The sequence below is a fragment of the Chelonus insularis genome, unplaced genomic scaffold, assembly GCF_013357705.1.
Source record: "Chelonus insularis isolate UGA/USDA-ARS -01 unplaced genomic scaffold, ASM1335770v1 contig_568_pilon, whole genome shotgun sequence".
Classification (NCBI taxonomy): Eukaryota; Metazoa; Arthropoda; class Insecta; order Hymenoptera; family Braconidae; genus Chelonus; species Chelonus insularis.
Window position 1 is genome coordinate 129,467 of NW_023276647.1, and position 27,409 is coordinate 156,875.

General features: G+C 28.2%; 6 protein-coding genes across 10 annotated transcripts; 4 read left to right on the forward strand and 2 right to left on the reverse strand.

Moving 5' to 3' along the window:
* The first annotated feature begins 317 nt into the window (after positions 1-317).
* Positions 318-1,094, forward strand: Apf (purine phosphoribosyltransferase family protein Apf). Its single transcript, XM_035088708.1, has 3 exons — positions 318-341; positions 540-657; positions 726-1,094. Exons 2-3 carry the CDS (start codon positions 549-551, stop codon positions 1,037-1,039), a joined length of 423 nt encoding a protein of 140 aa, XP_034944599.1. The 5' UTR covers positions 318-341; positions 540-548; the 3' UTR covers positions 1,040-1,094.
* Positions 1,095-1,236: 142 nt separating this feature from the next.
* On the forward strand, positions 1,237-3,710 carry VhaPPA1-1 (Vacuolar H[+] ATPase PPA1 subunit 1). Of its 2 annotated transcripts, none has more exons than XM_035088863.1 (5): positions 1,237-1,394; positions 1,746-1,837; positions 1,924-2,056; positions 2,140-2,539; positions 2,625-3,710. In XM_035088863.1, the coding sequence occupies exons 2-5, from the start codon at positions 1,765-1,767 to the stop codon at positions 2,658-2,660; spliced, it is 642 nt and encodes a 213-aa protein (XP_034944754.1). In that variant the 5' UTR covers positions 1,237-1,394; positions 1,746-1,764; the 3' UTR covers positions 2,661-3,710. The 2 variants fall into 2 exon arrangements, with proteins under 2 accessions (XP_034944754.1, XP_034944755.1); XM_035088864.1 differs by having other exon boundaries at positions 1,257-1,339.
* On the reverse strand, positions 3,504-6,731 carry CPT2 (Carnitine palmitoyltransferase 2). The gene is made up of 7 exons (XM_035088862.1): positions 6,186-6,731; positions 6,030-6,091; positions 5,393-5,957; positions 4,775-5,311; positions 4,045-4,540; positions 3,766-3,964; positions 3,504-3,669 (listed from the first exon to the last, which is right to left on the reverse strand). Exons 1-7 carry the CDS (start codon positions 6,228-6,230, stop codon positions 3,540-3,542), a joined length of 2,034 nt encoding a protein of 677 aa, XP_034944753.1. The 5' UTR covers positions 6,231-6,731; the 3' UTR covers positions 3,504-3,539.
* Positions 6,009-15,257, forward strand: LOC118070316 (multidrug resistance-associated protein 4-like). Of its 4 annotated transcripts, XM_035088860.1 has the most exons (17): positions 6,009-6,111; positions 6,610-6,688; positions 8,634-8,724; positions 8,814-8,924; positions 9,529-9,907; positions 9,985-10,116; positions 10,197-10,697; positions 10,781-11,263; positions 11,746-12,051; positions 12,142-12,378; positions 12,455-12,965; positions 13,047-13,277; positions 13,371-13,607; positions 13,690-13,949; positions 14,015-14,454; positions 14,542-14,671; positions 14,752-15,257. In XM_035088860.1, the coding sequence occupies exons 3-17, from the start codon at positions 8,651-8,653 to the stop codon at positions 14,983-14,985; spliced, it is 4,266 nt and encodes a 1,421-aa protein (XP_034944751.1). In that variant the 5' UTR covers positions 6,009-6,111; positions 6,610-6,688; positions 8,634-8,650; the 3' UTR covers positions 14,986-15,257. The 4 variants fall into 4 exon arrangements, with proteins under 4 accessions (XP_034944751.1, XP_034944750.1, XP_034944749.1 ...); XM_035088859.1 differs by lacking the exon at positions 6,009-6,111 and having other exon boundaries at positions 6,562-6,688; XM_035088858.1 differs by lacking the exons at positions 6,009-6,111; positions 6,610-6,688 and adding an exon at positions 7,027-7,386 and having other exon boundaries at positions 14,752-15,256.
* Positions 15,258-17,198: 1,941 nt separating this feature from the next.
* On the reverse strand, positions 17,199-23,026 carry Remo (Remoulade). The gene is made up of 7 exons (XM_035088709.1): positions 23,008-23,026; positions 22,743-22,937; positions 22,230-22,651; positions 22,067-22,138; positions 21,886-21,957; positions 21,720-21,803; positions 17,199-21,651 (listed from the first exon to the last, which is right to left on the reverse strand). The coding sequence occupies exons 3-7, from the start codon at positions 22,625-22,627 to the stop codon at positions 17,616-17,618; spliced, it is 4,662 nt and encodes a 1,553-aa protein (XP_034944600.1). The 5' UTR covers positions 22,628-22,651; positions 22,743-22,937; positions 23,008-23,026; the 3' UTR covers positions 17,199-17,615.
* Positions 23,027-23,297: 271 nt separating this feature from the next.
* Positions 23,298-26,386, forward strand: CycA (cyclin A). The gene is made up of 4 exons (XM_035088726.1): positions 23,298-23,820; positions 23,925-24,398; positions 24,470-24,898; positions 24,986-26,386. Exons 1-4 carry the CDS (start codon positions 23,662-23,664, stop codon positions 25,307-25,309), a joined length of 1,386 nt encoding a protein of 461 aa, XP_034944617.1. The 5' UTR covers positions 23,298-23,661; the 3' UTR covers positions 25,310-26,386.
* Positions 26,387-27,409: the final 1,023 nt, after the last annotated feature.

Consider the following 27,409-nt stretch of genomic DNA (forward strand, 5'->3'; position numbering starts at 1 on the left):
AAAAAATTAATGTAAAAAATAATTTATCATTTTTTACTTTTTTTTATTTCAAATGAAAATTTAAAATTAGTTATAGAATATTTTTATTTTATAATTTTTAATGAATTCTATATTTTTAAACAATTGAAAGATTTTCTTTAATGTTGAATGAATTTGACATTTCAGTGACTTCTATTTTACTTAAGTATACCAAGTTATTTGTAAAATTTCATTTTTAAATCATTTTATCTATTAAACCATGACAAAAATGCATTTATTAAAAAATAAATTTTCATCATTCAAGTTGTTTTGGAGAAAGAAGTATTTAACTTAGTATTAAGCATCTTAACCGAAGTCTACAGGTAAGAAATATATTTTTAAATTGTTAAATTATTACATAAATTTGATCTAAATAGACACAGAGATCATTAGTCAGATCAAGTGAAATATTATTATTAATTTTCCTTGTGCTTGAGGCAAACAAAATTAAACTATTGTATTTCTTAATAAATATATTAAGAGGATTAGGGGAATCAATAGATTTTTCTTTATCTATTTAGATAGCAAAGATGGGTACAAGAGCATGTGGTTTCGTAATATTTCGTCGATTTAAAGGTCCAATAGAATATTTATTAATGCAAACATCTTATGGTGAACATCACTGGACTCCGCCAAAAGGTAAGAAAATAAAAGTCGTGTTATTTACATAATAAAATCGAATACATAATTGTATTTTTTAAAAAAAGGACATGTAGACGAAGGTGAATCTGATATGGAAACCGCTTTACGAGAAACTAAAGAGGAAGCAGGATTAGATAATGAAGATTTGAAAATTTTTCATGATGCTAAACAAGAATTAGTTTATAATGTCAAAGGAAAACCGAAAACTGTTATTTATTGGTTAGCTGAATTAATTAAAGATCGTGAAGTCAAAATGTCACATGAACATCAAGATTTCGCCTGGTTAACTATTGACGATGCCTGTCAACGTGCTGGTTATGAAGAGATGCAGAAAGCATTAAAATCATTTTCAGAATACATTACAAGTACTAATTTGTAGATAATTAAATACGTAATTTTTACATGCAAGAATCTTCTTGATTAAAATAATTTTTTAATAAATTTAAACAAATTAATTAATTAAAATGGTGGCATTTATTTACCAATAAAAACTGTGGGTACTCAGAAAGAATTTCAGAAACTGACTGCAGGGGGCGTATGGCAATGAACTTTTTGCAGCTGATGGTTCCTCTTCTAGGTATCCATACTTTGTCACATGACAGTTTACGGGTGTGATCCATTAGATATCTTGAGTTATTCAATAAATTTATATTTATTCATTGAAATATTTATGTTTAAGGTATTCAGTAAATAAAAATTCAATTTATTAACATAGTACTTTAGGGAAATATAAGGTAATTATCCTAATATCTTCAAAAGTTATTATTTTCTTTTACAAGTGCTTATAAAATTTTAGTCTTATTTTTCAATTTTTTCGGAGTAAATACATAATATAAGTAATTATAGTGATTAAAAATACTCTAAATTTTAATTTGCTCAATATTTTTTATTACTCATATTCTAAATACTCTCAACATTTTTTAATTGTGTATATTTTATCAGCCTTCCTATGTTAAATAGAAAAATTTCAATCAATATTTTTCCAACCATTTGTGTTTTCAACCAAAATATCATATTACTCAATCATAAAATATTTAAAAAATTTTTTAAATTTCTTTTTAACAATTAATTGAATTGTTTTTCAGAACCTAATCATTTAATAACATGGCGACTAAAATGCGATATATCTTAGGATACACATTTGCAGGAACAACCACAGCAACTATTACTGCACTAGGTAATTATTAGTCATCAGTAATAGTGAATAAATATTGTTTAATGCAATAAATAAATTTTGGTTAATTTGAATGATTATTTTTTCAGTTTTATATCATGTTTTCACTGGAAAAGGTGAAAGAGTGAGCTTTGCTTGGTTCTTGGAAAATACATCTCCGTACATGTGGGCAACTTTAGGCATTGGTCTTTCAGTTGCTCTGTCAGTAGTGGGTGCAGCTTTGTATGTATCGTACTATGAAACGCTTTGTTTAATAATTTTTCTGATAGAATTTATCTATGATAAAATACATTTTCGTTTTTTAGAGGCATCCATACAACTGGAACGTCCATTGTTGGTGGAGGTGTCAAAGCTCCAAGAATTAAAACTAAAAATTTGATATCAATTATTTTCTGTGAAGCAGTAGCCATTTATGGATTAATCACTGCTATTGTTCTCTCTGGTCATACATCTCAATTCACGTGGTCTATTTCTATGGAGAATATCAATCTTAAAGTCACTAATTGGATGGCGGGATATACTATTTTTGGAGCTGGTCTAGCTGTTGGTTTAGTCAATTTATTCTGCGGTATTGCTGTCGGAATTGTAGGCTCTGGTGCAGCTCTGGCTGATGCTGCTAATTCTGCCTTATTCGTTAAAGTTTTGATTGTTGAAATCTTTGGATCTGCCATCGGTCTCTTTGGATTGATTGTTGGGATTTATATGGTGAGATAACGTTAACATTCATTTTTATTTAATTTATGCAAGTGTTTAAGATTCATAAAATAAGCATTGATTGTATTTTTTACAGACTTCTGTCGTGAAAATGGGTGATAAGTATGTCTGAGGTAGGCGTTGGAAATGGTTAAACTTTTAGCTGTAATCGTAAAATAAAGTTTAATTATTCTACTTATTATTCTCAATGAGAAGAAAAAATGAGTATCCATTTTCTGTCATTATCACCAATGTAATAAGAGTTTATTGAAGTTTTGGTAGTTCCTTTCTGTGGAATGTAAGTATGCGGAAATATATTTATGAATCATACGATAATCATGAACTTTCTGGTGAAATTTTTTATCCATTTTATTTTGTTGTCATTTAATATGTGATGTTATTCTTTATTATGAGTATGAAATTGAATTTTTATCGTTTTAATAATATTTACAGTAACAATTGTTAATATTTTTATTAAAAAAATTCATTATACAACTCTACACTTTTTTTTATCACTCGGACAAAAAAAAATAGATTTTATTATTCATATTAAACAGGCATTAAAATTCCCAAAGACAAATTATAAGTATGTTAAAATAGATATATACGTAAAACATTCAATAAATAAGCAAAGTATATATGTAAATATTTATAAGAAAGTGTAAATATTATCTGTTTCATTTTAAGTTGCCAATTATTGGTACTCAATAATTCATAATTATGAAAAATACTTGCACAATAGCCCATTCCTTTAGCTATTATTTTATTCCTAATTTAAGAATAAAATAATTCATCATGATTTATCAATAATTTCATTATTAAGAGTCATGTGAAATAATACTACTCTTAATTATTTCTATTACTGTTGACAATGATCAGTGATAGCAGCAATAAATATAATTATTGATAAAACTATATTGTATCAAAACCATAATAGGTATAAAAAATATAGTTGATGTATATTAAGCGATATGTATTGGTAGGAAGCACTGATATTTCAAAGTAAAAAGATTCATTTACTTTTTAAAATTCTGCGAATATCTTCAAATGCTGATTTCAGGAATGAAACGTATTCTGTTGCATCTCGATGTTGTCGATAGCTTGTTACTACTGAGCCTAATTTATGATCTTGAATCATATATCTGTAAAAAAAGATAAGTAATAAATGTTATAATGTATATTATTTTTCGGTTATTTTTTATAATTGCAGTAGAAAAATATTTTAAAACAATATTTACGCAATTCCATATCCATCATCTACAACTGGTCCGAATCCACCAGCCATTACTTCAGGACTTGATAAGGTAGAAGTGGACAGAATATTATGATTTATTTTTGCATACGCAGGATCCTGAAATATTGCTGGCATTTTATCTCGTTTTTCAGACGTTTCCCACAGATTTTTTAAAGCAAATAAATGTCTATCGAAGCCTTGGCCTAAAATAGGTATTCTCTATAATGTATTCATATTTCATGGTTTGATTTGATCTCATTAAAATTTTTAATAAATATTTTACCCATTGCAGCTTCCTTAATTAAAGTTAAATGAGCTTTACTACATTCAAGGATCAATTTCTTCAGCTTATCATCATTAACTTTTGCACCTCCTCTAGCTAGAATTGCAGAACATAATGCTTTTGTTTCATTCGTACACGATCTGACAGTTTCTGTACGACCATGTTTAAACGCTGCTGTACTACACGATTCATAAGTAGCAACTGATCGTGCTTCTTTTTTAAATAATGCTAATTGAAATGCCAATTGCATTACAGCGTCAGGACTAACACCAAATTTTTTACATTCTTCTTTACCAAATTCATCACATATCAGATAATCTACTGTTAATCTTTCTAATGTCCATGTTTTGTAATCAGTGAAAATTTTATTTACTGCTTCCTTTATCTCATCATCAACAGTGAATTCAAGTCGTTCAACTGAAGAAGGGTTATTTGATACGTCCGATTCATTTTCCGGATGAAACTTTGGTTTATCTGTAATATCGTGTTTCAGATCCTGAAAAATGAATACGAAAAGTTAGAGAGAAATTGTGTGCAAAGCATAATACATGATGACGCTGAACATTACTAAAAAATTTTAGATTGAAAAATAATTCTCTGACCTGTTTGTTTAACCCAGTGAACTATTATAAAAAGATAGGTAAAAGCTTTAGATTCTCGTAGCATTATAACATACATAACACTTTGTATATCATTATTAAGATCTAAAAGTTAGGAGTCTTTTAATTACCTTGAAATATCTTAATACAGCCACACCATCTCCCCAGGAGTGCTCGAAGTTAATTCCAGCTGTTCCATCATTTGCCATTATCAACGAAAAAGATTTATCAAACCATCTGTTAGTTCCATCTCCATGTAAGAATAATCTAATCAATTTATTATAATCTGTTTCTACCTTATCTTCATCATCTAATATAAAAACAAATAAAGCAGAATCAATTTTTTTCAGTATATTTTCGTTTCCTATTGCCACTAAATGTTGACGGATTTTGCTCCAATCATCTCGATCAGCTGTTGTTAATACACCTAAAGGACATTGATTAGGTTCTCTAGTATCTTTCATTATTGTGTTTAGGCAAGACGCGATTTCTATGGGTCTCCGAATCTGGCCATCAGTATTCAATAAATCCATCGAGTAGAAATGACCTTTCCGCATTACTACAATATGTCGGGATGATTTTTCATGAGTTATAATGTCTTTACCCAACGCTGGAACTCTTGTTGTGCCGAAGAGACTCAAATACTGGGACATATCCAACGGAAATGCCTGGGAAAAATGAAAATTTAATTGAAGATCAACAATATTCAAGTATGCAATCATAATATTATGTTTTAAATAATAAATTACATTAAATAGATAAGCTCCATAGGTAGCGATTGCTGATGGTAATAATCCAGTAAATTTCCAAAAAAAAGGTGTATCTGATTTCTTTGGATCTATATGAAAAACTTCTGGCGCGAGAATTCCCTTTCTCAAAGATTTGATAAACCTTGCAGATGAAATAAGCAAGTTGGTGCCTTTAATTAAAGGCTTATTATATTGTTCATTAGATTCCTGAACAAAAACTAATGTTGGATTGTAATTAATTGGCAAAGGCTTTCGATCTCTCAAGTACATATCAAACCAAGGTTCGCAAATGTAACTTGTATGTTTATTACGTGTGTCTTTTTCTATAATTTTCTGATGCAAATAGGGGCCATCTTTTTTTAAAAATTCAGCTACATTAGCTGATGATTGTTGCCATTCTGATTCTGTTAGAATTGGCTGCAAAGCTCTTAAGTATCTTTTACAAGATTCCTCTAATTTAGGTATTGGTAATCTTGGCAGTGATTTCTGAAAATGCATAGTTGGCACTTTGCTACGTTGTATATATTCATATTCATCCTTATCAATGACATCATTCATAGATGCTCTACAAAAAAATTCATCATCAATAATAAACAATTTGTTTATTTAGTAATATCTTATTTGTTTGTTGTTTTACCTCTGACGATGAGGAATAGTATAAAAAAATATAGGCTCCAATATTTTAACATTTCTTGTTAGCTTTGAAAGAAGAAAATAATGTAAGTTATATAAAAATAATAGATATTGAGTAAGTTATAAATTAAATTATGTAAAATACAAATGGAGGAAATACCTTTCTTTTTGGTAAAAATTTGACATTTTCACATAAAAAATTCATATTTAGAGTCGTCAGTGAAATTTTAAATAAAAATAATGAAATAAATTCAGTGTTTGTTGCTGTATAAAAGAACAACGAAAAATAATTTATAAGTTTGTTGTTGATATCAAATTAGTATCATGACAGCTGATCACATTGACTGGTTAACACTGAACTAGTTTTACTTTGCCATTAATACAACTATACTTTCTATTTAATACAATTCATTGTAGATAATATATTCAACAAATAATTACATATATTTATGATAAATCAACAATTTTACTCCGAAAATTATAGGTGTTTTATTGTAAAGTTTTTTTTTTTGAAAGAAATTATAAATAACAATAATGCATCAAACAATATTTTCACTGATAATTTTATTTATACATTTAACAAGAATTGAAAATCACATGGAAGTCAACAATATCTAATCAAGGTGTATAAACAGATTGAAGAAGCTGTCTTTTAACTTTAACGTAAGTATGCTGCTGATTTTGTACTTTGCCCAGTTAAAGAAGCATTTATAATTAAAGAAAGATAGAAAATAAGTAGCAATCTACATTATCGCAAGCGCGATCGCGGTTTATTTGAAAAAATCCACGTTGCTCATAAATGTGCAAGTTCATGAACAGCTTTTTCATGTATATTAGATTACAGTAAATATGGAAATCAACTTATCACATAACATCACAATTATTTATAAAGTACAACAGAGTTAGTTACATTTTTTTAAAAATGAGAAAGACGTTAATTTATTATGAATAATCAAAGAGTGAATGAATTCGACTATTTAATAAATTTAAATATTTTATAAGATAATTTTGAAAACAGTGGATTAGAAGATAATTTTTAATTCAAAGATTTTTGATCAAAATAGCTATGGCGCTGTCGTGGAGATAGTAGTAAATCGTAGTAAAAACACCCAACACACGTCATTTGGCGGCAATCGGAGTCAGACGTACGCTTCAACTTTGGTTCTTAATTAGAATTAGTTTATTTTCAAATAATTGACAGATAAACAATTTGTCAATTGTTTTTATTTTTAAATAAATTTTTAATTACTTTAAGGTAATTCTCCATTAGTTATTAAAGTCATATTTTGTAACATAATACATGATATAGCATTTTACACAAAAGTGCTTATCCTGTTGATATCAAGAGAAAAGGAATTTTTGTAAGTAATATAAGTTTCTTATCAAATATACATTTTCATATGTAGTTTCTAAACAATCTAGACAAGAATTTATAGAGAATTGTAACAATTGAAAAGTTTAATGATAATCAACTGTGGCCAATTAACTTGCGCTATAAGTAACACTTACTTTTGTATACATCCATATTGTATATGTATTCACGTATGGGTATCTCCATTGAATAAGAAAATAAGAAAAAATAAAGAAATTAAATTCCAAGTAAAGTTAATTGAACTGTATAAATGATTAAATAATATAGTAACAATTAACGTTGTCATTAATGACTTGGAGAATACTTTTCTTATCGGAAAATGAAAAATATTTTTTTGAAGATATTAATGAAGAGAAATTACATAAAAAATCATTATATTTATGCTTTGTCATATAGATAATATTGATTGTTAGAGCTATGTAATTACTATAGATTTTTTTTTCATCTGACTATTTACCACAATCTAATAGAATGTTAAATTTCAATTGAAATTAAAACCAATTCTTTTTATTGACACTGATCATATCTTTTTTAAATACTCTTGCATGTTGTTATGCAATAAATATTATCGTTTTATTGGACCAATTATGTTCTTTTATTTAACAATAGATTTGAAATAAATTTAAAACAGGAAAAGTCGATTTTAAAATAAGTATTCAGTTCATTATATAGAATTGAATTTTTTTATGAAATTATTATCATATTAAGAATATCTCTTTTAATACATGGTGTTATGTTGATGTTATCGTAAGATTTATTGTTCTATGATAAAACTTTTTGATTTCAGTCATTTAGTATTTTAATTACAAGAAAATCTAAGTATAAATTTTTCGTGTCTCTATTCAAGTTAAAAGTAACAATGATATTCATTGAAGTCTTCAATACATCTGGAAGAACCACCAACCACTAAGTAGACATAAGACATAATTTGTGGACTATTATTAGGGTATTTATAATATAAGACAACGAAAAATTATAAAACTATTCTATAGATATCAAATTTTGCGAAACGAGAAGATAAGATTTAAATAACTTTGACATAATAGCATATCTTCAACGATATAAAGTATTACCTTGAACGCATTTATGTTAGAATATAAAATTTGACTAACTGTATCAGTTCAAACAAAATAACTATTCTTATAATTAGCTTTCAGTTAATTGGATAAATTTGTCAAATATTGTATCAATGAAATTTGAAAAGTGTTATTGGAATATTTTTTATTTTTTTTAAAGTGATATAACTCAAGAAGATGAAGGAAAAAGTCACCAAGAAGAAAATAAGTCCAATAGAAAATGCCAATCTCTTCAACCGATTATTTTTTTGGTTTGTAATTTTTTTCTATCATTAAATAAGTTATATGCTGAGATTTTTTGCCGTCTTATTAATTAACTTTATTTTTATACATTAATTAGGTGGACGATCAAATTATTCAGAAAAGGTGCCAAACATGGACTCACCATGGAAGACATCTGGCACCCTCTTAAAGCTGATGAGTCAGAGAAACTAGCAGACGAATTAGAGAAGTAATTTCATTAAAATTCATTTGAATATTAATTAAGTTATATATAAATAATTGACAATCAATCATGATTAATTTATTCAATAATTAATTGATCATGCAAATATTAGCAAAGTTTCTTGAAACATCAAAAGAATAATTCTCAGTTATTTATTTTTGATTATTATCAGCTATTCTTAATGTCAGATAGTGGTATTGACACACATTTTTTACTCTTTCATATAATAAGATAATACAAATAAATATGAATAAAATATTTACGTTGGTATGAACATTTGATATATTACACATATTAACCCATGACAGCATAAAGTTTATTATAGCATTTATTATGATTTTAATTGACTAAAAGAGTTTACTAGGGTTGGTATGAAAAGCCTAATCAGTAAAATTTCAGCATATATATAAATAAATATAATTTTATGGACCGTCTGATATACCTGCCAAATAATTTAATTAATTATTTACAATATATAGAATTTTCTAGCATCAGATTTATCGGACGTTATGCTGTAACGGGTTAATGAAATACCTTTGATTAAAATCTATCTAATAATGAATGTTGGATTATTTTTATAAATTATTACAAGATTTATCATTTATTATAGGGCATGGGATCAACAAATAAAATTGTGTGAAGAAAGAAAATCATCCTTGACAGATAGCAAAGATGCAACTTCAATAAAACCCAGCTTAGCTAGAGCTATCCTAAAAGTATTTTGGTTCCGTAACTTTATGATAGCTTTGATAATAATGTTTGAAATAGTCGTTTTACGAAACGTCAAACCTATTCTCTTAAATTTCATCATCAATTATTTTGATATGGGTGATAAAAGTTCAACAGCACAGAATGAAGTCTTAATTCATACCACCGGATTAGTTGTAATAACTTTTGTGGCTACTTTTATAATGCATCATGCTGGTTTAGAGTCGCAAAGAAATGGAATGAAGATTAGAATTGCCTGTTGTTCTTTAATTTATCGTAAGGTATGTATATTATATAATACAACGAAAAACTTTCTCATTTATTTCTTGATATTAACCCTTATTATTATTTTTTAAAGAGTTTGAAATTAAGCAAAGCATCTCTTGATAAAACAGCTGCAGGCCAAGTGGTGAACCTTTTAAGCAACGATGTTAATCGATTTGATTTTCTTCCACTTTATATCAACTTCTCATGGCTCACTCCAATCCAAGTAATGACATAAAAATAGTAACTATCAAAAAAGAGAAAATAATTTAAACAAAAGCCATTGATTTAGATTTATTTTTCTAGATTGTTGTCGTTGGTATCATTATGTGGCAAAGTATCGGAGTTTATACACTTGTTGCACTTGGTAGTCTTATGATAATGACGATTCCACTACAAAGTTATCTCTCTAAAATAAGCGGATATTTACGAGAATTAATAGCCAAGTTAACTGATCGAAGAATTCAGTTAATGAGTGAATTAATCGCAGGAATTCAAGTCGTTAAAATGTATGCATGGGAGATACCATTTAACAAGATAGTTTCTCAAACTAGAAGAGAAGAAATAAAGAAAATTCTTTTGTCATCAAATATAAGAGGATTTTATACGTCTTTATTTGTCATAACAGAACGTTCGACGCTATTTTTAACAATAGTTTCTTTTACTGCTGCGGGAAATCCTATAAGTGCCGGTGTGGTTTTCCAACTTTTCAGTTACTTCAATCTTTTACAATTAGTTATGGCAATTTGTCTTCCATTAGCTATTATGATATTTGGAGAAGCTTTGGTGTCTATCAGAAGAATTGAGGTAATAATTTTATGATTCTTTAATTAATTTGTCAACTAGTTAGAATTATCTATTTAATAATATTGAATATATTCATGTCTCAGGATTTTTTGTCACTTGATGAAATAGACAAAACATCTATAGAATCAAAAACAACTGTTGAATCAGTTGAAACCAATTTATCAAATCCGAACGTTGATTATGTAACAAATAAAAAGTCAAATCCTGTACATATTGAATTACACAGAGTATCAGCTAATTGGATTTTAGGTCAATTACCACCAACATTAAATGAAATATCATTAAAAATTAAAGGAGGTGAATTATATAGTCTCGTTGGTCCTGTTGGTGCAGGTAAATCATCGATATTGAATCTTCTTCTTCAAGAACTTCCAGTCGGTGCTGGCGCTGTTAGACTATATCAAAATACCGAAAAAAATTTTGATTTACAGTCGAAACGAGGATTTTTTACAGATGATTCAGGAATTAAAATATCTTATGCAAGCCAAGATCCTTGGCTTTTTACAGGAACTGTTAAAGAAAATATCCTTTTTGGTCAAACTTACGATAGTGCACGTTATCAAGAGGTAAAAAAATTTTATTTATTATATTTGATTATAATAATGATTTTATTAATTTATTAAATAATTTCTATGGTGGATAAATTTATTAAATTGTTTTATCAACTGTTGAAAGAAATAGTGTAATCTATATGAAAAATAGATCCGTATATTTAAGATAACTATTGCTGACATCATTTTAGGAACTGAATTTTGTTATGAAATCTCATGAATAATATTTTAATACATCGAGATTCTAGTCTATTGACTCTTCGATGGGATTCAAACTGGATACTTTCTATTTGTCTAAATTTTTCGATAAACAGAAATTAGTAATACAATGATGACCTTGAATTTTATTATCTATGATTAATTTTCTTTTTCTGAAAATAAATATCAGACAAGCTCGGGTTAAGAACATTCTTTCAAAATAAAATACAGATAGATGTGATCCAGAAGAAGGAAAAATAAAAGAATTTATGATCTTTATGAATTATTCTGTTTGGCAGGTAACAAAAGTTTGTTCTCTTCTACATGATTTTAAACAATTTCCCAATGGAGATATGACAATTGTTGGAGAACGAGGAGCATCTCTTTCGGGCGGGCAGAGAGCGAGAATTAATCTAGCAAGAGCAGTATACAGAGATGCCGACATTTATCTTCTCGATGATCCTTTGAGTGCTGTTGACACTCGAGTGAGTAGACGGCTTTTCAAAGATTGTATATCCGAATATCTAAAAGGAAAAACAAGAATTCTTGCTACACATCAGATTCATCATTTGAAGGAAGCTGACGTAATTATTGTCATTGATCGGGTAAAATGTTTTCATGTTTATCAAAAATATATATTTATTTTTCCTAATCAAATTTTTAAGCTTTATTAATGTTGTAAACTCTTCCCGTAGGGAACCATTAAAGCTCAAGGATCATACGATAATTTAACAAGAACCAGCACCAATTTTAATGACTTATTAAATCGTTTGAAAGAAGATGAAAAACCCACTGATACTAACAATATTGAAAATTTACCACAACGTGATACTGTTGAGAAAGAAATGTCCCCGGAGAAGAATTTTTTTCGGAGAAGAAGTTCAACTGGAATATCAAGGAGTTCTGTGAAATCTCTTAACAGTTATCAATTTGTAAGACATCATTTTTCAATTACTGTTTAGTTAATTAAGATAGTTTTATTATAATTTTTTTTAATATATGATTTAGACATCGTACGATGAAACTGTAGCAGTAAGTCACGAAACATTAGAATCTGAATCAAAGGAAACAGGAAGACTATCAATTCAAGTTTATTATCGTTATTTCCGTGCAGGAGGCAGCATTTTTAGTCTTATTTGTTTTGGTATAATTTATCTTATGTCACAAGCTGCAACCAGTGGAGCTGATTATTGGCTTAGTTATTGGACAAGCTTGGAATCGATCAAAGTGTGTCTTAATAACTCATTAGAGACTTGCAAATTTACAAAGAGTCAATATGAAACGATGGTTAACACTCCATTATTTACATCACTCTCTTTACTCGATGAAAATGGATATTTACGAACAGAGAATGCAATATATATTTATACAGTATGTATTATTACTTGTATTGTATTTGTTATTTGGAGAAGCCTTTTTTTAATGAAGATTTGCATGAATGCAAGTCAAAGACTTCATGATCATATGTTTTATAATATCATCCAAGCTACGATGTATTTTTTCAATGTCAATCCATCAGGTCAGTTTACTTAGATTTTTCGAATTAATAAATAGTGTTTTATTTAAATAACAAAAAAAATTTTTTCCTCTTAATTTACAGGTAGAATTTTAAATAGATTTTCTAAAGATGTTGGAGCTATGGATGAGTTGCTTCCAAGGACAATGTTGGAGGCAGCTCAAATTCTTTCTATAATGGTTGGGATTCTATTATTAATTATTATAGTCAATGTATGGATGATAATTCCAATTCTTATTATCGGTTGTCTTTTTTATGTGTGTCTTCATTATTATCTTTATACTGCTCAAGATATCAAAAGACTTGAAGGAATTGGTAAATAATCGTTAGATAAATTGATCGAAAAATTATATTGCTACAGTTAGTATAAGTGATTATTTAAATATTTATTTTTGTTATACTTTTTAGCAAAAAGTCCTGTTTTTACACATGTTGCAACTACTTTAAATGGTTTAACAACGATCCGAAGCAGTGGGTCTGATATAGAAGTAATGCTAAAAAAACAATTTGATGATTTTCAAGATAATCATACCGGAGCTTGGTATTTGTTTATTGCTACTGGTGCAGCATTCGGGTTTATTCTCGATTTAATTGCATGTGCTTTTATTAGCTGTGTTTGTTACTCTTTCATTTTAATTGGATCCGGTATGAATTAATTTATGTTAGATCTAAATTTATTCATATCATGTTTTAAAATTTTTTATTAAAAATATTTTTAATTTTTTAGATAATGTTTTTGGAGCTTCTGTAGGTCTAGCAATTTCACAATCATTGATTTTAACAGGAATGGTTCAATATGGAGTAAGACAGAGTACAGAAGTACAGTCGCAAATGACTTCTGTTGAAAGAATTATACAATATACTGATTTACCAAAAGAAGAACCTGGAGATCCTCAATCTACTCCTAAAAATTGGCCTTCAAAAGGCCGAATTGAATTTAAAAATGTATTTCTGCATTATAAAAAAGATGATCTTCCCGTTTTAAAGGTATAAATATTATTATAAAAAAACACATTGAATGAATGTTAATCATTTTTATTATATTAAATTAGGATATAAATATAACAATAGAACCTGGTTGGAAAATTGGTGTAGCAGGCAGAACAGGAGCCGGAAAATCTTCTTTAATATCAGCTCTATTTCGGCTTGTTGATGATGGATTACTTGGACAAATATTAATTGATGATGTTGATACAAAAAAAATAGCTCTTTGTGATTTGAGATCAAGTATTTCTATAATTCCTCAAGAACCGGTTTTATTCTCTGAAACTTTACGATATAATCTCGATCCATTTGGAAAATATTCAGACACTGTAATTTGGGATGCTTTGAGAGAAGTAGAGTTGAGTGATTTAATTTTAGATCAAAAAGTTACTGAAGGTGGAACAAATTTCAGTGTGGGGCAAAGACAACTAATTTGCCTTGCAAGAGCTTTACTGAGAGATAACAAGATTCTTGTCTTAGATGAAGCTACGGCTAACATTGATACTCGGTTAGTAGTTAAAATTTTCATATTTCTTAGAATATTCTATGAATATTGAATTAATAAATTAAAAAAATTTTATAATAAATTTTTTAGAACTGATTCTTTAATACAACGAGCAATTCGATCAAAATTTACTGGCTGCACAGTTATTACGATAGCACATCGGCTAAATACTATCATTGATAGTGATAGAGTTTTAGTGTTAGATACTGGAAGAGTAATGGTAAATAATAATTGGATACTCTAATCTTTTTAAGTTAAAATAAGAAATTATAACTATGCTTATTTTTTTGTTTTGTTTAGGAATTTGATAGCCCATATGAGTTGATATTTAATAAACAAGAAAGCTTATTTAAACAAATGATTGAACAAACAGGCGTGGCGATGTCAGAAAAATTATATAGAGAAGCAGCTTTATATCATCATCAAAAAAATATTTGTACTCAATCTTTTAGCAATATAGATAAAGAAATGAATGGGATTACAGATGATAATCATAAAAATTGTGACGACACAATAGATAGTACTCGGCTTTAGATTTAAAAAATATCTTGCAGAAGTAAATTAAATTGTACACAAGAATTTGTAATTTGACAAAATTCAACATTGTAAAACTATGTTTTAAATATGGTATTATTATTGATCTTAATTATTATATCAACTCAACTCAGTATATTTTAGATGGTAGGAATTAAAAGAGTATTAAATTTTAATAAGTTTTTTTAAAATCGTTAGAAAATTTTTAATACTTAAAATTTGAAAGAATGGAAAAAAATAATCTAATATTTTATGTGCTTTTATTTATTATTTATAATCATTTAAATGAAAAATATTATCTCTGAAGGATACTTACTCGCATAATTTTCTTAACATGATTGTAAAGAACAATTGCGATTTCACTCAATTACCTAAGTGTTCAATAGTAATTCATAGGTCAATTTTGTGATCAACTGTGATAATAATTTTTACTGTTTTTATCGCTTCCTTTATCAAAATTTTATAAATCTTTCAGAAAAAATTTTAAAATAAAAATCCATTAAAATATGATTATTTCTTTAGTTGTGGTGAAGTAAAATTTAACTATCATCAATGAGAAGAAACCGCTTCTCTAAATTTTTAATCGTATAGCCGAAAAAGGAAGAACTACAGCTCGTAAAATTCGGATTATATATTAGTTTTTCTTGGTAGCATAATAACGTTTATTCAACGATTAATTAATCTCAATTCTTTGCAAAGCAGAGAAACTTTTTTGTTACTTCATTTACTACACTATCAAAAAAATTACGACGCACTACACACCTTTATAATATATCTCAACTGAATTAAATATTTAATCTTTTTATTACATTATTTCTATCGAGTAATTAACTTTAATATGATCATATTGAAGTGGTAGTAAATGTCGTAGATTGGAACTTACGATGTAATTATTTTGTTACTAATGTCGTATAGAGTCGAAAAAAATAAAAAAATATTTCATATTTATAAATCCGGTAAATATTATTAAATAGAATTATTTTTTGTTTTTGGCGACATTAAATCGTTATTTACACAACGATTTGTCATTTTCTAATTTTTTACATTGCCGTAATTAAAAAAAATCATATCCAATGCAATGAGATTAATTTTTTTAGGACCTCCCAAAAATACCAATGGATTTAACTTTAACGAAGCCGAATGATTTAATGACAGAAGTTATGAGATTAAATATTTTTTCAATATGAACATAAGAATTCGGCCGAATTATAGACCTAAATTAAATTATGGCTATCATTAATTTCGTAAGAGATAAGCAAAATCCATTATTAAATAAATCATTTTTTTCATTATCACCAAGGTATATCAACCTCATAGTACCCAATTTCTCCCTCAGTTGAATTACAACGATTCGGTAATAAGCATAGACATAGTAGTACATTGTAATTTTAAATTGATCATAGTTGTGAACAATTTGCAAATATGCAGCAGAAATATTTTAAGTTTTTAATTTTCATCGTTGTAATAAGTTCATTTTTAATTTTTGCACATTGTAAGTGGTTTTCTTCTTTTTTTCTTTTTTTTTGTACATACTAAATCACAAATTTATTTTTGATCGTTTACAGTAAAAACATAAAATTTTTTATTTCAAGCTTTACCAATATATACTTCAAGTCCGTGTGATGGAGGTATGGATGATCAAATGATGAACGATGAATGGATACCAGTAAATTTGGATACTGATTTTAATTCTTGGATTGAAAGTAAGTAGGATATAATAAATAATTACAGTAAATATATTTATATCAGATTCGAAAAAAATTAATATTTAAAATTTAATTAATACTTTTTTTTTCAGAGAAAAAGATGAACAGGAATTAGAAAATATTCATAGTTTCCAAAAGTAGCTGTTAAACTGCATTTTATAAATCAGTTTTAATCACAACCCATTTGTCTTTCAACACATTAAAAAAGTGAAAAAAAACTCTATCCTTAATTTATTATCACCGATCATGAAACATTTTATATTAAATATTATTTTACTCTCGATATAATTAATAAAAAAGATGAATAAATTATAAAACAGATGGTAAAAATATTCAATTATTTCTATTTAATCTTTTTCTACTTGACTTTAATGCATTTCACGAATTAAAAACTAACGCGTTCAATATTAAAGTTTATCATAAATAATTAATATAATATCCAGTTTACAATTAACATAAATTTATTTATTTTTAAAGTATAAAGTATTTACAATATTGTGTGTTTATAAAATATTTGAAAAATTTCAGTCTTAACCCAAAAAAAATCTCCAAAGTACAGGCAAGTTAGTTATATGATTCCTTGACAAAGCTTTGTAATACGTTTAATTAATATCAAAAATGTATTATAAAAATCGTAAAAAGAAGGATGAAAAGCGAATACTGATAAATTGTTAATCAACACTGATATAAAAGCGTATGTTGTTCATACCAAAGTTTAAGAAAAATGCATTTTGGATTATAATCATTATAATAGAATTATATACACAACACACATTTTTTTACGATAAATACAATTTACGATAGTTATTTTTAATAAAAAATATAAAAGAGACATAATAATAAAGATGAAGAAGAGGAATATTTTTCAAGGAGATCAAAATGTCAAATCACTTGGCACATTTTTGAATGGAAGATTCCAATAGCTTAAACACTAGTTTCTTTCTTAATAGAATTAGTCTCTAATAACATTTCTACATCCAAAGCAGTATCATCATTAAATTGTTCTGAATTATTATAATTTGTATCCTCATAGTCAACCCCAATGCTAGCATTCATATCCAAGTGTCTAGTGGCTCCCAATGTGACATCAATGGTGGTAAGATCAGTTAAAGAGTTAAACTCTTTATTTAGAAAATTTGGAGTACTAATTAAATCTTCTTGCTCACCTAAATTTGGTAAAGCTAGACCATCCAGTAACCTAAAATTACTCTCATCCCGATTAATATTTGATAATGATCGTGAAAAAAATGGAAAATCTTGAATACAATTATCTTCACTAAAATTATCATCACTTAATCGTTCGGAATTTTTTCTTTGTCGCGAGTCGTCTTTATAGCTTCTTTCACTGGTTGTTAAATCGTCTAGAGAAGCTCTTGATTCGACTCGTTCATTCTTTGAACTGTTTCCAAGACTCGTAATATCGTTGAATGAACTCCTATAACTATTTCTCAACGACAAAGGTGGAAACTCACTGTTATTACTCTCTTGAGTAATTTCTGTCAAACTGTTACACCTTAAATCATTCTCTTTTAACTTCTCTGGTGTTTCTCCAATATCAGGTAAATTTTGATCGCTTCTTTCACTCGTCATTTGAGTCGTAGTTTCAACTTCTGAACTATACTCAAGACTACACTGCTGTGAGACGTTTCTACAAAATTTTATTTCTTCAGTCCTTGTATCTACATCTGATTCATTAGGGCTTAACGTTGATAGAGTTTCTTTTCTTGTAGTTAATTCACTTATGGGATCGCTATTAACTTTTTTTACACTTCGCATTATATTTTCTGAACCAATAACATACCTTACAGATGTATTTCTATCTTCAGAAACACTTCCACCACTATCAGAAAGAATATTAACATTTTTAACGTCATTTACTGGATTTAATTCTACATGAATATTTGTATTATTAACTTTAACACTACTTCCAAAGATAGAAGTATTAATATTATCAATATCATTTGATAATTTAACTGCAGGCCGTGGAAGTGAAATACAACTTCCATTATCACTTGTGGCACCTCCATCGCCCTGCTTTCTTGGCCCTAAATTGTTATGTTTAATATTTCTTCGTTGTTTTTTAAAGAATTTTCTCGCTACACCACTTTGATGAGGATTATAAAACATTTCCACACAAACTGCTGGAGAAGCTTCAGTATAAGTAGTTACAGAGTTATTCGACCGATATTGTTGACGATGAAGAACCACTAAATTTACATTCGCTTTTTTGTTAGGTACTACTGAAGGTTCTTTAATAAATTCAATCGCTTTACTTCCTTTACCATTAGTTGAATGGCTTGTGTGTCTTGATGAACTAATAGAATTGCTGTCAGATATTGCTTGAATTGCTTGAGATTGAGTAATAACTGGAGTAATATTTTGAACTAAAGGTTGGGCCGGAATTGATGGGTTAGCGTCAGACACACTCCGTGTTCTACAGCAACGATTTTTCTTTTTTCTTAGCCAACATCTCATTCTCGTCCACTGTGATCTTACATCACTTCTAGCTATTCCATAAAATAATAGTACAAATAAACCTAAAGTACTTGAAGAAATGGCATAAAGAATTGAAAAAATCATTTCATCGTAAGGAATGTGTGGACTAAATGGCTGTGCAGTTGCAATTGCACCTGAACTCCACATTATTAAGTATAAAATAAGAATGATTATATGTCCTTTTAATTGAGTAATTTGCGAATGCTCAATATCTTCTACTTCTGATGAAACAGTCTGAGTACTATTAATGCTATTTTGATCAGCACGATTTTCATGAGGTTCCAAAAGCTCTAAGTCAACATTTTCTGTAGCTTGAGTACCCTCTGATAATTGACCGTTGTGATTAACATTTCTGATAGTACACCGAACAAGAAGATAAAAAATTGTTAAATAGATGATAAGAATAATAGCTGGTATAAATAGTGCTGCTAATGCTGGTCCAGATGTGAGAAAACAATAGGAATATCCTGCATACTCACGAAGATTTATTGCACCTGATATACCACAAACAATTAAAGCAATTCCCCAACCAACAAGATAAAGACCCAAAAGAGGTTTTTGAATAGGCTGCTCTGGTATTTCATCATCCGGAATAACAGTAATATCTGACTTGGATAATCTTTTGTACATATTACTTGCAGAAACTGCCATCCAAAGAAGACAACAGAGTGACAAATAATGTAAAACTAATCCTACTCCTTGACAAATTTCAATATTTTCTGTTTGTTGAATTCCAACGGTGTATAAAAAACATAACAGCGTTATAGCAATCCATGTATTAATTACACTGTGCTTCGCCCTTTTCGGCATAATAATCGATGTATAACAAATAATATAAGTCACAGACATACAAGTCAGGCAAGTAATTATCATAAATGTTCCCACATAAATAGCAGGATTTGAGTATCGAAATTTAGCTCCTGTCGTATTCATTTTCATTAAATATGAAGTATCTTCTAGTAGACCATAGTATCCTAATCTATCACAGTGAAAAACTACGATATTATTTATTAAATTAGTAAGTCTACAACCATCTGGTGTCCATCTTCCTGATTCATTCATTTTTTCTTCCCAAATCATAGGAACTGGAGGTGTAGCCATGTGATAGTGAGATACTTTTAACATTACCATTACTGGTTCTGTTAAATTTACTGTTGTACCGATGACTTTAATTCCAATAACTGCAGAAGTGACTTCTGAATAATTTTCTGGAATTCTTGGAAATAAAATACCATGACTAAACATTGAAATCATCAAGGAACATGTAGAAGAATGATCGGAAGCACTTAGTAGAGATGATGGAAGTCTAATTGAAGCTTCGATAGATTTATCTTTAATATTTAAAATTGCTGTTCGATTACTTGTAGCGCAATGTAAAAACTTAGCATTTAAATCGTCAATTAAACTGCTGTACCAGGTGCATGATAATCCTACAAAACTCTCTTTCGTTATATGGAATTCTTCTAAAGCTAAATTATTTAAATGTATTTGAATTGCTGGAGTAGACTTGGTTATAAGTTCTAAAGATTTAATCCATCTGCTGCATACATTATAATTCAACTCTGATTTCTTTAATAATATTTTTGGTAAATTCATCAAAGAACTTATTATACCAACTAGAATGGCACTTAATTCTTTTTCCTCTTCAATAAAATTTACATAGTTCTCGATAGTTTTGGTGATAAAATTCAATTCAATCTCATCTGTAATTTTTTTTGAGTCTTCAGTAAAATTTTTAAATCTCTTTATGGTTTCTAATAAATTTTCTTTAGTTAACGTTAGGTTTAAATTTGAAAACTGTTCTAAAGTTCTTGTTATTGATGAAATAAATGGACAAAAGTCAGTATTTAGATCAGTCCAACTTCCACTTAAGTCACATTGATAGGAAGCTTTAGATAATGTTGATGAAATCCCTGACGATATTATTCCTTCACAAGGTAGCTCAACTTTCCAACCAACTACTGTTCGCGGCCAAGCATACATTCCTTTATTATTTCTTGTTACTGCGAGTGGACAGTAGCGTGTATCTTCTGATATGACAATTATACTAATTGATTTGGTTTTATTACCATGGATAGAATATAGTAAACAATTCCATTGACCATTATGTTCTTGTTTTACTGGAAAAATACTCAAAGAACTGTCGACAATGCCGCTATCTGATAAGTATCGATTGTCTACTTTAATATTAGATAACGTTTCTTGTGGGTCAACAAATAATTTAGGACTATCATCAATTAAACTCGGATTCCACAGCCAATTTAGTTTTGCACTTCTGTCATCAGTGATACTCGGAGCTCTACACTTTAAAGATATTGAATCACCCGCGAACACTACCTGATTTTGATCTGGATAAATATCTATTATAGGAGAAGTCCATTGACATTGAAATTCGTTGGATAGCTTCATATCAAGAATTGATTTTCCATGAAACATTTCTGGACTGTCACATATAGGAGCAGGACTAAAAAAATTGAATTTAGTTAACTTTATGTATAATATAAATGGAATATTTTCGATTATGATTATTACTTTAGTTTGAAAATAGAATCATTCTTCCAGTTACTGAGCCAATATAAATAGCAGTCACATTTCCAAGGATTATTTGTTAAATCTCTGTAAAATATATAATTATTAAATACTTGTTCGTTTCAAACATATAAATATTTATTTATAATAATAACCATTCAGTACTTACAGCTGCCTTAGTAATTTTAATCCATGGAAAGTTCCTTCTGATAATGATTTTAAGGCATTACCACTGAGTTTTCTATAAAAAATTAATAATAATTATTCAAGCGGATAATTTTAATTATTTAATTTTTTGAAAAATGCTACAAATAATAAAAATTAAATTTCGATAAAATAAAAATACTTACAAGCGCTCTAATGCCAGTAAATCATGAAATAAAGACGTATCCAGAGTGCTTAATTTATTAGCGGACAAATCTCTAAGCAAAAAAAAAAAAGAATTGAGATAAATTAAATAAGCGTTCAGCTAATTAGTGAAATCATTGCATAATTCATAGCCATTATACTTACAGCTTTTTAAGATTAGCCAAGGGTCGAAAAGCTACAGAATCTATTGAAGAAATTTCATTTTTACTCAGGTCCAATCTTTCTAAATTTTCTAATCCAATAAAATTTCCTTCGTTCAATGCTGTGATTTTATTATTGGATAAATCTAATCGTCTTAAGTTGGTCAAATTTTTGAAAGTTCCAGGTTCTATTGTGTGAATGTTGCTTTTACTTAAATCTAGATGATAAAGCTCGACGCCGATAGAATTTAAATCAATTTCTTTGAGATCTTTATTGCATTTAACTTTCAGTCGTTCAGCTTGAGGTCCAACACGTCTACAAGTACATACAGGAGGACATGAAAATCCTAAAACAAGTTTTAGTGCTTCGATAAGGAAGCACAAAAGTAAAACTTCTCTCATAATAAAGGGCAATTGGGCAATTATCTAAAGAACAAAAAAATAAACATCATTAATATTTATCACTCACAATAGTCCAATATCTTTTGCATTTTATTATTAATCACAAAAAACTTACGCCCAAATTAAATAGCAAATTCTTTCACATTGTTTTTCACAATACTTTAATGTAATTGCATGGTTTAATCGTCGGCATTTATAATCGACAGATAATGATACAGCATTCAGCATAATTTGCGGTTCATTAGCCATTTCGAAGCACTTAATTCACATTATTAGATTTATTGTTCTGCATTTTTCATTGATTGTAAATCTAGATTGTTAAAATTGTGTTTAATATTTTATTGTTGTTTAAATAAATATTTTGCAATTTATCTCTTTACTCCGTAACATAAATCTGCTCTACCCTCCAGATTGACAGATTAATTAATTCATTGGAACCACATGTAATTATGAAAAGTCCCTAACTCTGAAATTTAGTAATTTTATTTTTCTTCATTTTACAGTTTTATGTTGGTATAGCAGATTTTCAACTATTCAGGTCGGTATAAGTGTTCATCGTTTTGAATTGAGGCTTCTGATTGGTCGATATTCATCTGCTTGAATGACAGTTGCTGTGATTGGTTAGATTTTAAGCAACGCCGAGTAACGTTCCTATTCTTGACGACAGCTGTTACACCATTTGTACGTTTATTTGAAAATCAAACGGGCGCTAAAGGTAAGGAGGTGTAATCAGTGAGTGCAAGTGAGACGAATGTGGAAGGAACGAAGAGGAAACTGTTGGCAGGCTGTTGTGATCTTGCCGTGAGACTGTAAGCGTGAAAAGCCAGTGTAAAAATCCCTTAAAATTATCAAAATGCTTTCGTAACTTCATATTAATATTTAAAATCGAGAAACCGAGCTCTTCTCGTAGCTTTCGATATATAATTTATCGGTTTCGGTGAGAGTGGAGCCGTTAAAAAGAGTAAAGAATATTTGGATATTGGTGTAATAGAAAAAGACAAGCCAACGAAACACGTTTATTCTTAGTTAAAAATATGGCTACAATCAGAATTTATGATGATCAAGAAAATCGAATCACAGAAACTAGACGTGGAAAAGAAAATGCTCTTCGAGATCACCACCAAGGACACGGAGTTCAACAGAAACGAGCCGTACTCGGCGTCCTACACAACAATTGCCATAGGAACAAACCTGTAAGTACATGCCGCCTTTTCTAGCCTCAATTTACTTGCATTTTTGTTTTTTTATTATTTCGTTGAATTTAACTTTCAATACTTATTTATTCTTTATATTACAGGAGAACAGTAATAAAGATGAAAAATTTGCTAAAGTTAAAGCATTTTTACCACCACAATTGGAGCCATTCAAAGTATATGAAGAAAAAAGAGATACAGCTCCATTTCAAATTTATGAAGAAAAAGAAGAACAATCGATAAATCATAGAGAAACTCGAGATGGTAATGAAATTCACACTAAACATGTGATAGAAATTAATATTAAATCGGAACAAGAAAGACCCGTTTTAGAAGTAAATCCAGTGAAAATCGTACCTAAATACAGACCAGTACTTCAAGAAATTACGACTTCTACTAAACAAGAGGATGCAGATTATAATCATGGTAGCCCCATGTCTTTGGAAAAATCACTAGTATCTGTCGAATCTGCTACAAAAGAAAGGAAAAAATGTGATATTCCAAAAGCTATAAAAAATAGTTTCTATGATGTTGATGAATACAGAGAAGATATTTATAACTATTTGAGAGTTGCTGAGGTAAAATTGTTTTTATTGAAAAAAAAAATTTATCACGAATTTGCAAATACATAAAAAATGTTTTGTTTCAGACTAATCACAGACCAAAACCAGGGTATATGAAAAAACAACCAGACATAACATACGAGATGAGAGCAATTCTTGTAGATTGGCTAGTGGAAGTTGCTGAAGAATATCGTCTTCAAAGTGAAACTTTATATCTAGCAGTCTCTTATGTTGATAGATTTTTATCTTATATGAGTGTAGTTCGAGCAAAACTTCAACTGGTTGGTACTGCGGCTATGTTTATTGCAGCTAAATATGAAGAAATTTATGCACCTGATGTTGGGGAATTTGTTTACATCACAGACGATACTTATTCTAAGAAACAAGTACTTAGAATGGAACACCTAATTCTTCGGGTTTTATCTTTTGACCTCACCGTTCCCACACCTCTTACCTTTCTCAAGGATTTGTGTATAAGTAATAACTTATCGGAAAAAGTTTTATTCCTTGCCATGGTAGGTTCATAATAATAACAATAACAAATTTTGATTTCAAGTTAATACGTTTCTTAGCAAACTCATTTAAATTTAACTTCTTTCCAGTACTTGTGTGAATTATCCCTACTCGAAGCTGATGATTATCTACAATTTTTGCCAAGTCATTTAGCTGCTGCAGCCGTTGCTGTTGCACGACACACACTTCAAGAAGAAGCTTGGCCGCACGAGTTAGAATTATCTACGGGGTATAGTTTTCAAGATTTAAAAGAATGCATAAGGTGTTTGTGTGAAACTTTTGCAAATGCTCCTACTCTTCCGCAACAGGCAATACAAGAAAAATATAAGAGCCGTAAATATGGACATGTAGCTCTATTGCTACCTCGAAGTACTAATATTCTATCATATGATGATGATTCAGAGAGTGCCTGATTGTAAGAACAAAAAAAATTTTAAAGAGGATAAAGTTCAGTCAAAATGTCATCTTTATTTATTAACGAACCTCTTCTATCGTGAGGGAATTGTTTTACAAAAACCTCAGGCTAAGACTGATGCGTTACAGTTCAAAAAAAATTTGTTTAAATATTTTAATTTGATAAATGCACGAATTTTTCATCGGAATTTCATTTACAACGACTATGCACGAAATTGTGGATATTATTAATATTATTCTAAGAATAGATAAACACAAAATATGCTAGCGAGCGAAAGATAATCGCTAAAAAATGAGCCGGAAATTTGTTAGTCTTTTTTATATTATCTATAAAGATTACTTTTTTATGAAATGAAAAAGATTGTACACGGTTTTTACGGCAAGTTATAGGATTTTCTGATTTTTTTATCGTACCAATGGATACCAGAGTTTAAGTCAGGTGAAGAGATGGAATATAAAATTTGATATGTCTGGATATATATATTTTAAATAAGATTTTTGTATTTATTAGATGTAAGCATTCATACAGACGTCGTAGACATGTGCATGGCAGTACGATAGTGAGAATTAGTTTTTTAATCTGAAATTTTTTTTTTTATCAAAAACAAAGCAACTTATTACTACTTCAATTTTTTTTCCTTGACAAAAAAAAAATAAATTTACAGGAATTAAAAAAAAAAAAACTTCCAAATCTGAACCATACTACACACAAGTTTAGGAAAAAAGTAAAAGATTTCAGTCAATGATATAGAATGGGTAATAAACGTTTCGTAAATTGAAAAAAACAACTCAATTTAGATGAAAAAAATTAAAAATTTTTTTAGATTGTTTCCTCATTTTTTAATGAGTAATATTAATTTAAACTACATTAGTGATATTCTTCGCTTTCGCATGTAATTTCCATCGAAAATTGTTTTAATGATGGTGTATAGTATCAATGGCAAGAATATTGAATGAATATAGTGATTGTTAAAAATTAATGATCACTAAATGTCAATCAAATATGAATGAATGAATATTTGTTGTTTACCTATGTATTTGTATCTCTTTTCAGACAATAATAAGCTCAAAAAATACTTTTTAAATTATTATTTAATTATACCTCTATTTAGAGATTCTACTTCTATTTATTGAAGTTTACAATTATAGATATTACTGATTTGATAGAAAAAAATTGTAAAAAATTTTTTGTATTCAAAATAAATTCTAATTAAATACAAATACATCTATTGGCTATCTAAGTTATTAGTAAAGATAAGAATTAATTGTAATTTAATTTATGATTGTCGTATTTAGAGCAAAATTAATTTATTCAAATTCACAGCTCTACAATTGTTCCATGTTTACAAATAATGATGCTTAAAAGTTTTATATACAGTGACTAAGAAAAGATTTAGTGAATGTTTTTAAGCAACAATCAAATATTTTGAAACTTCTATTTATTGCCTACATTATTGGTTTACAGTTGTCATTTTACTCCAAATAGTAATAGTAAAATGACAGCTCATAAATACCATTAATGATGATCAAGTTAATGATAATATAATAACTATATTTAGTGGTTTTTAATGGAAAAATTCTCTAGAGAGAAAATAATTTATACAATGAATTAAAAATAAATTATAAAATAATTATTATTCTTATGTAAATAAATGTTGAAGATACAAGTATCGCTATCTAAAGTAGTTCTTTTTAGTGAGACAATATATTTACAGTCGATAAAAAAGTATGAAATTTTTTTTTATAGAGTCTGATAAACGTCACTTCTTTAGCGCGCAGAAATTTTAATTCTTTAAAATGAAAAAAAAAATATTAATATTTATAATAATGTAATTATTTACTTGATGGACTATTGTATAAAAAGGTAATTGACTTTAATTCTATAAATTTTCTAAATTTATTTCTACATATAAAATCTGAATTTTATTTTCAAAAAAATAAATCGTAATAAACCATACTACATGAAATTTAATGAATGAATTAAATATATAGTTTACAGTTTCCATTGATAAAAAATCGAGTTTGTTAATGTGATTTTTATTGACGAGAGAGATAATATTTTTACAATAACTCAGTGCATTTTATTCATAATATGATCT